The following is a 9,932-nucleotide window of genomic DNA, read 5'->3' on the forward strand; positions in this document are numbered from 1 at the left end:
TCGTAACATTTAAAGAACATTTTTAGAGATTATTGTTTCTTTTTTTTAAACGAATTATATATTTTCTTTAAAGTACTGGTTATGAAAAATTATATTTTTAAATAATTATTTATTTCGATAGAACTAAGTGGGTTTTAGGGCAAACTTGAGAAATATGGTTTCCTTTACATTAATAGCATTTTATTTTTGCAAATTTATAGTTTTATTTTATTATAACAGCTTCTTTTAACATTTGGAAATTTTCAAAGTCCTAATCGTTTTGTTTTATTATAAATAAAAAATCATCTCTTTTTATTTTATATATTCTACAAAAATCAATCGCTATTGCGGTTTCGCATCTCTCATTTCCTGTCAAGAATGAGTATTCACCAAAACATTCCTTCTTTTCTAATATGTGGAGTTTGGATTTCTTTTTATTTTCTATTTAGAGAACTACTTGTCCTTTTAAAATATAATATATAGACTAATCATCTATGTCAGTTTCTTTATAAATTGTTTCGCCAGGAGAATAAAGACATTCTTCCATTTTATTTAATATTAGTTAAAGACTTTATTTTTTAATAAACTCTTTTATTAAAGGGATTTCTTGTAAAATTTTTCCTTATATTTCTTCGCTTAGTTGATTTTAGAGTTATTTAGATAATTTGGCTATAATTTCATCTTCCTTATGTTTTTTTTCTAATTTGATTCCTTTTTTTATTTATTTTAAATATATTTTTTTATTTCTTAAAAAAAATTACCTTATATAAATATTCCAAATAATTAATTATTTTTACTCTTAAACTTTATTAGACACCTGAATCGGACATTAGCTTGTGCATTGCTTTTATATCATTTTTAAGGTCCTTATATTCTTCATTTATATTCTAAAGTATATTTCCTATACAGTTCAAAGAATATGCATATACAACTCCTGTAAAAAACATAGTAATAACTGTAAAAGTACACTCTATTTAATTCTAAGGAGTTATATCTCCATATCCGACTGTAATCATAGTAACAGCAATATAATAAAAAGAATAAATATATTTAGTATAAATATCTTAGCCTATCAGATTTTTTGAGTTAAGCCACGTATCATCCCTTTTTAAAATTTGGATTTCATATACGGCTAAACCGTACCATAAAAGACAGAAAACATGGCAAATAGTACCTATAGTGAATAATAGTCTTATAAGATCTATTAAACTTTCGTATTTATTTAAAAGGGCTAAAAGTTATTCAAGACGTTCAAGTATACTTCTCAATATAGAAATTTTTAAATATAAGAAAATATAAGAAATTATATTTAAAATTTAATTTTATTTATTGTAAAAATAAAGAATTTAGACTAAAGAAATAATAGCTATTGTATCTTAAAAGAAATAATTTTTGAAATAATTAAAGGCTATTTCTTTACGGTTATTTAAAACTTCCCCTTTTTTTACAATTCCTGTATTTAATTAAAAAAAAAAATCTAAAATAAACCCGAAAAAAGCATACTATAAAAATTCGGAATGATCTTTTAAATTTAATCCAAAAACTCCTATTAACGAAAAAATAAAAAACATGTAAATTATTATTATTGCCTATACACAATCCCATAATGTTTTATGAATTAAAAAGGTTGTATTATTGGCATTTTTATAAAGCTTTTATAAATATGCGATATGGTTTATTAATTATTTATATGTATTTGCTTAAAATGCTAATTTTTGAATTTTAATTTATCAGATTTATGTTATAAAAAGATGAATAATCACCTATTAAATTATATTATTAGTGCGTTATTTTGTAAAATATCCGTGAATTTTTGGTTAGTTAGTTGTAAAAACTCTTTACATTTACTAATAGTCCAATTGCTTTTATTAATCTTCTTGGAGTTTTTTATCTTTTTATTTTTTGTACTGAGATATTTTGTACTTAAATATTTTATGAATTATTTATTTGATCTGTGTTATTTTGGAAATAATCATCATCATCTTTTTCGGTTTCAACAAGGTATTTTTTTTTATTATTAGAACTGTTTTGATACGTATTCATAATAGATTAAAATTTACTTTTTTTTGGTTTTGTTGAATTATTACTTAATTTTTTTGTTTCATTGGATAGTTTAGTATTGTCCATTTTTTTGAAAAAATAAAAATTAATTTTATTTTTTTAAAAAATAGATTAAGTAAAAAAAAAAAAAATAACTGAATTTTTTTTTTTTTTTTGAATATTAGTTAGAATTATTTAATTATTTTATAAAATATATAATTATTATATCTTTTAAATAATTTATATTAATAATTTTTTGTTGATTCATAATTATTAATTTTTTTTTTTTTTTTTTTAGGAAAAAAAAAACTTGTAAAAATTAAAATTAATATTATTCTAATAATACTGGTTATCTTACTTGTAAATTATTAATTTTTATTTTAAAATCCGATTATTTATATTGGAAAATTGTTTTTATATGAATTGGCATTTTAATCATTTAAAAAATAAAAAAGTATATTGAGATTATGATTATAATTTATTTAATAATTTTAAAAATAAACGATTAAAACGAAAATATATTTTTATAAAAAAAAATTGATTAAATTAAAAAAAAAGTAATATTGTAGCTTCTTATATATTTAAACCCCTCCTCCTCCCTCAAAAAGTATCATTAAATATTAATATATATTTTTTTTTGGTTTTTAATAAAGGAAAAAATAATTCTTAAACATTATGATTTATTATTTTTAAAAAATATATCAAATTTAAATTTAATATTATTTTTGAGTATAAAATTTTAGATTATTATTTACCATTTAACTACATTAATCTTAAATTATTTTCTTTAATTATATTTATATATTAATTTTTTAACTATAATGAAAACTTATTTATTAATATAACTTTTCTTCTTGCTGAGAAAATAAATTTTCTTACGACATAATAAATATAATTTTCTTTTGAGAAATAAAACTTAAATCCACATTAAAAAATAATTTCTAGTTACAAAGAAATTACTATATTTTAAAATAGATATTTTCTTTTCTCATATATATTTAGACTCTTTACGAATTTTTTGTCCTAAAAATGACCATATTTGTTTTTTTTAAAAAAACTATTTATGGTTTTAATATATGAAAAAAAGTCTTAATCTAAGAGAAACTGCAGTACATAATAACATAATATAATATAACTATTTTAAAAAAAATATTAAAACAAAAAAAGTTTGATAATATAATATTTTTTTTTAAAAGAAAAAAACATTATTACATTAAATATTTAATTTCTTATTATATTTTAATGATAATTTGAATAAAAATATTTATAACAAAAATCTTATTTAATATATTTATTTGTTATTTAAATTTTAGAAATAATTTTATATTATATTAGCTATTTTTTGTAGTTGATATTTAGCATAGAATAAAATTTTAAGTTTTAAGATGAATGCTTATTAAAATAAACTTTTTAAATTTAAATTAATTTTATTGGACAATTAAATAATTTAAGAATTATATATATATATATATATTTTATTTAAATATCTAAATTAAAAAAAATATCCAATCATAAAAACTATAGAAGTAAAACTTTTAAAAAATTCAACTAACATCATGCCTAGGATAAATAATAAATAAATTAAAATATATAATTATTTTATAAATATATATGAATTTTATAAATTAAAATAATTTTTTAATTATAAAAAAATAATATATATAAATATTTACAATAATAAGCTCATTTTTAAAGAGCTTAACCTATTTTTGTTTTATAACTATTAATTAATACTTTATAATCTTAAAGATTTTCCAGCAATAGTATTCCTACTAATTTAAATTAAAGGAGTAATCATTTTTTTATAAATAATTTGTTAATAATTTTAGTTTATATGTTCGTTTTCTAACCTAAAATAATTCCAAACAAATCTTCTACAAATTTCCAAAAAGAAAATACAAAATCTAAATAATTCCTTTTTAATATCCAATTAATTAACAACTCCACTAGAAATAGTAAAACACCAAGTACATCTTAAAGCTAAGTCAATAAAAATAGCTGAGTAATAAAAAATAGGTTTTTAGAAGACTAAAATTTCTCTTAAAAAGTTATGCTTAGGATTACACAAACCCCAATCTTTTTTGATATCCCAAATGTAAGAATATATAGAACACATAATAGCACAAAAAATCCAATATTACATATATACTTATTTATCTACATGATTAGTTAAATGTGAAAAAATAACAACAATTAAACTAGATACATATTTTCCAAAATTCAAAATATCATCTCCTTTGAAATTATTCTTTTACTTACAATTTCTTAAACACTAACCCATTCTCATTAATATTGGAGTAATACCTAATAGAAACCTTATAGGTTATTCATTTTTACCTTTTTTTATTTTAAAAAAAATAAATAAATATAAAGTTTATTTTTTACATTAATCAAGTTAATTTAAATCATTATAATCACACGAATAATAGCAAATTGTGTATTAAATATCTTTTATAGGGCCAATTAAAGATACAAGTTAATCAGTAACCCATCCATATTGAAAAATTACAACTGCAGATCTAAAAGGACCAGAAATACAATTATATAAAGTTTTTAATGTATAAAGCATTGCTGAGTTACATATGAGTATAAAATAAAGAATCAAACTTAACCAAAGGATAAAAGGCAAATAATTTTTTTCGATTTTGCTTAAAAAATTTTCAAGATAGTCTGGTAAGTCTATTATATCAATTGAAAATTAATGTCCAGCAAAAAATATAAAAAATATTATTAATGATATTTTAACTTTTCTTAATACTATTTATGGATGAATGGTAAAATTTATATTTAAAAGCTTTGAAAAATTTATTTTATAATATTTAAGTTCTTCCTAATTTAATGCTAGTAATCCAAAATATAAATTTATCAAGCATAAACCTCTATATATAGGAAATGTATATTTGAAAAATTCGTTTTCTCTCTCTATTACTTCTATTTTATCACGCATTTTTTATTAATTGAAATTTGTTTTTATAAAATATTTTTAATTTAAATAGACTTTTTTAAAATTATTAGTTATATTTTAAGATTTTTTATGATTTAGTTTTATTTTTTTAATAATTCTAATTTTTTTTTATATTTATTAGTTTTTATGTTTAAACATTTGACCAAATTTTAATTCGAGTTTTATATATGTATTTTATATATCTCTGAAATTAATAATACTAAAAATATTACAAAATAAATATTATTTAACAATCATATATTAATACTTTTTGTTTAATTTTTTTTTCATATTTTCAGTAAAAATTTAATTATTGACAAACAAACAAACAAAAGTCATAGAAAAAAAAAAAATATAATGGTTTTTTTTTATTTGATTAAGTTTTTTTGAAAAAATAAATAATAAAATAAGTGATTTTAAAAGAAATAAAAAAAAAAAAAATTCTTTAAAAAATTTATATTTATTTGTTTAAAAAATTAATTTTATATATGTATATTTTTATTATATTAATTGAATATTTTAATATACAAATAAATTTTTTCTTTTATCTTCATTAATTTTATATTTAATAAATCAAAAAGTATTAAATAACTAATTTTTACGTTAATATTTAATCAAATCTTGAATACTATTTTTTTAATTTTAATTTTTTTTTTACAAATTATCCTTCATATAATCAATAAGTGTTTAAACTTTCTAAATATTGCTTGCTTTATTATTAAAGATTATTTTAAACAAAAAATAATATCCAAATTTAAACAACTTTTTTATATTTAGAAATAATTATTGATTAGATTAATTATATTTATTTAATTTTCAAATTATATATTGTTCCATTAATCTCATATATCTTTATTATAAACAAATTCATAATTAAATTAATTTTTTTAAAGTTTTTTCTTTGTAAATTATTTTTCTTACTTTTTTTTATTTACAAGTATTTTTTTTTTTAAAATATTTAATTTTATTATTTTTTTCAATTATCTTTAATTCCTTTATCTTAAATTAAATTATTTTTAAGATTTCTAAATAACACCGTTTTTCACAAACTGAATTTACTAAGAAAATTTAATGATTTACTTTCTATTTTATTTAAAATAAATAATATTTAATTCTATTAATTATTAATTTGTATTTCCTTATGTATATTTCTAGTATTTTTACCTATATAATTAACCAAAATAACCAAAATATTCAAATAAAATAAGGATTTATTTATAATTACATCTTTCAGGCATTATTTTTAGACCATTTTTTGCTAATCAGCATTTATTTTAAAATAATTAGCATTTATTTTAATTTTTTGAGATGTTCAAATTTATAGCTTGGTGTGTCGTAGTTAATTATTATTAATAAAAAATTCGAATTTTTTTTAGACTATATGGTTATAAGATATATCACTAATCCCTAAATCAGTATATTTTGAAGTATCTTTAATAATATGAGAAAATCTTTTCTTTATACGATTATTTGTAATATTTAAAGTAAATAAGTAAATGTTTTATTATAAAAGTTAAATAATTTAGAAAAACAATTATTTATATTTTGAATAGTTTAAATCTAAAATAATTATCTGTTTTTTTATAATGTATTTTTTTATTAATAATTAAAATTTTCTCAATATAATTTAGATTTTTTGTTAAATGTTGATAATTTTTGGGAACTAATTACTGCATTTTTAACTGATGTGTGAAAATTTGAAGGAATAATAAATTTGCATTTGCTTGAGTTAATATAAATACATCTTTTGTATAATTATAATAACGATTTACTGGTTTTATGAATATAATAAAGTTTTTACTTCTATACACATTTATTAATTTTTTATTTTAATTAAAAAAAAAAATACAAACTTAAAATAAATTAACAATAAATAAATTAATAATTATAAACTTTAGAATACAAAATTATTTAGTTTATATTTAAAAGAAAAAATTAAATATATTTAAAATAGTAATTTTAATGGAAACTTTTAGTTTATTTTTAAGATTATAATTATCTATTTAAATACTCTTTAAATAGATAATTTATAATAGAACAATAAATAATAATCATAATTTTTTATTATATTTTTTATATATAATTTATTATTAAAACTATTTTTATTAGTTCTATGCAGTTTTTTATATTTTTGAAGATTTTTTTTATTAAGAAACATTCTTATTTTTATTAATTTTTTATTCTTTATCAGCAAATGTTTATTATTATATTTATTATTATTATTATAGTAATGGTTTTTATACTTAAGTTTTTTACTATTATTATTAGTTTTCGTTTTTATTTTAAAGTGAGTTTTTTTTTATAAGGCTTTTTTATTATAATGTAATTTGTTAAATTGAATTTTCCTTTATAAAGCTCTAATTTTAACTTTAAGGAATATTTAATTAAGAAAATTATTTTGTATTTTATTTTTATGAAAAGTTTTAAATTTAAATAAAAGAATTTTATTAATTTTAATCATTTACTTATATATCTTCAATATCTAATTAATCATATTTATAATTTATATAAGTTTATTTTTCGATTTTTTTTTTTTCCTATTCTTCTTCTTATTCTTTTTCATTTTCTTTTTCTATTTTCTTTTTTTATTATTAGTATTATTTGATATCACTTGCCTATAAATTCTCATTACTTATGTTATTTTAATTATTAATTCCATTAATGATTTAATTTGCAATAATTTAATTTTTCAAGCATTCTTAGTAAATAATATTATCATCTTATTACAAAATAATAGATATTTATTCGGTTTTATTTATAATAGGATTAATAATATTATTAAATTAATCAACTTAATTTGATTAAACCCAAAAGAATTTACCTTCACTATATTTTACAATTTCAAGTAATTATTCTAAATTGTTTACTATATTGTCATATTTTTTATTTTTTATTAAAGATTTTAATATTTATTTTGCCTATATTGTTGGTTGCTTTACTATTTTATTTATTTTTTCTATATTTTCTTTCATCTTTTATTTTTTTTTTTTTTATTTTATTTATTTTATTTATTTATACTTAAATCAATGAATCTTCTATTGAATTAATCTTTAAAATCATTTTTTCTATAAAACCATAGATTGAAAGCATATTTGTTTGAGGGTCTATTTACTGTTTTTCTACTATTTCTTTTTCCTATATTGCTATTTTCAAATCATCTATAAACTCTTATAAACTAATATCTGGATTTTAATCACGAATAAATCTATGTTCTTACTCATGACATTTTCTACATATTAATTTCATATATTAATCTTTACATTCTTAATTTATACATCTAATTTTTTTGTTTATATTGTTTTTTTTTTTTTAATATTTCTTATTTAAAGATTTTACTTATATAATATATATATATATATATTATTTTATTTTCTTAAAATTTTTTATACACTTTTGTACAAGGAAAACAACTTTTACAGTCTTAACATTCTTTATTGTATGAATATTGAGAACTTCCCATAAGCTTTTTTTATTATTTGAATTTATTAATTTATTTACTTTTAATTAAAAATGTTAAAATATATTAAATAAATTAAAAAATTATATTTATTGAAAAAAATTTAATTTAATAGAAATATAGCAATTTATTCAACAATATATATTTTCAATTTAAAATAAAAATTATTCAATTTACAAAAAAAAAAAAAAAATATTCTATATATTTTTTTTAACTAAAAAAATAAATATATATTTCTTATTAACTTTATTTATAAAAATAATGCTTTTTTATTATAATAAAATATCAATTATATCAAATATTTGACTTCTATAAAAAATAAAATTTTTTTAGCCGAATTTAATAAAATATATGTTATAGGTATCCTTAAAAATAAATTCAATACTATTATTATTTAGTATAATATAAAAAATATCTGCAATATCACAAATGTCTGCCATAACCATAACTCAAATAGAATGGTACGATCATGAACTTACAGAAAATTAGGAAGACTTATCTAATTGGAATAATTCTTAATAATTTTTCTGTAAAACTGAGAAAGTAATATAAATTCCTTCAGTACATACCGATAAATATTTAGAAAGGAAATACGAAAATCTACCTTTTCACGCTGGAATATTAATATAAGCATAATGTTAAAAAAATATAATAATAACAAAAAAAAAATATTTAAAATATAGTTTTTTAACTAAATAATTTTGAAAAAGAAGAAGGATTAAAAATATATGTAGATGATACTATAGAAAGTAGTATAATATACTATGAATAAGATTTTTGGTAAAAAAAAAATATATGTGGAATCTAAAATAGCAAAAATGATTTTATCTTTAGTGAATTCTTTTTTATTAATCACACAAACGAAAACCTTAAAATAAAAATGTAGACAAAAACTAAAAATGAATAAGAAAATAAAATATTTGGTTTAAACTATTTCAAATTGGGTATAATTAAATGTTAATAAGGATGTTAAGAATGTTTTTTAAATATATAAAAATAAAATATTTGCAAAAAATGTATTTCTGGCTCAATTTTAGACCCTGATGATTAGTCTAAATGTATTTGTTAGAAAAGCTTATATAATTCGTTATTAATAAATGAATAATTAGTATGTGAGAAAAAATAAATTAAATAATATGATGATTGTATATTAATTGATTAATAATTTGAATCAAATGGTAATGTAATACTAGGAAATGTATAAATATAATTTCTATAATAATAATAATGTATTTAATAAGAAAATATAAAAATAATAATTAAAAATTTCAAGAACAATTAAGAATTCCAATAATGGATATTTTAAGATTAAAAATTGAATAATTTTAGAATAAATATTAATTATTAATAATTATAAAATATTTCGAGTATTTATTTTGAAAAAAATAATCAAAGATATTATTAAGTGGAGTTTTTTGTACTTTTAGAAAATTAAATTGGTATTATTTTTTATGAAAAAAAAATTAGTTTTGCGTTTTTTGATAATTAGAATTATGGTTTTGGCTTTATGTA

General features: G+C 16.5%; 1 protein-coding gene across 1 annotated transcript, besides 11 other annotated features; it reads right to left on the bottom strand. All coding sequences in view use genetic code 6, as the record gives it.

The window, feature by feature from the left end:
- Positions 1-351: 351 nt before the first annotated feature.
- Positions 352-1,550, bottom strand: IMG5_202320 (hypothetical protein; the record flags this gene model as incomplete). The annotated part of the gene is made up of 2 exons (XM_004023886.1): positions 352-690; positions 741-1,550. 2 exons carry the CDS (start codon positions 1,548-1,550, stop codon positions 352-354), a joined length of 1,149 nt encoding a protein of 382 aa, XP_004023935.1.
- A 329-nt stretch (positions 1,551-1,879) lies between these two features.
- Positions 1,880-1,913: a microsatellite.
- A 1,702-nt stretch (positions 1,914-3,615) lies between these two features.
- Positions 3,616-3,668: a microsatellite.
- A 2,216-nt stretch (positions 3,669-5,884) lies between these two features.
- Positions 5,885-5,923: a microsatellite.
- A 299-nt stretch (positions 5,924-6,222) lies between these two features.
- Positions 6,223-6,262: a microsatellite.
- Positions 6,263-7,016: 754 nt separating this feature from the next.
- Positions 7,017-7,071: a microsatellite.
- Positions 7,072-7,488: 417 nt separating this feature from the next.
- Positions 7,489-7,548: a microsatellite.
- Positions 7,495-7,548: a microsatellite.
- Positions 7,504-7,553: a microsatellite.
- Positions 7,516-7,553: a microsatellite.
- Positions 7,554-7,902: 349 nt separating this feature from the next.
- Positions 7,903-7,977: a microsatellite.
- Positions 7,937-7,977: a microsatellite.
- Positions 7,978-9,932: the final 1,955 nt, after the last annotated feature.

Source organism: Ichthyophthirius multifiliis, assembly GCF_000220395.1.
Source record: "Ichthyophthirius multifiliis unplaced genomic scaffold scaff_1120509251428, whole genome shotgun sequence".
Lineage (NCBI taxonomy): Eukaryota > Ciliophora > Oligohymenophorea > Hymenostomatida > Ichthyophthirius > Ichthyophthirius multifiliis.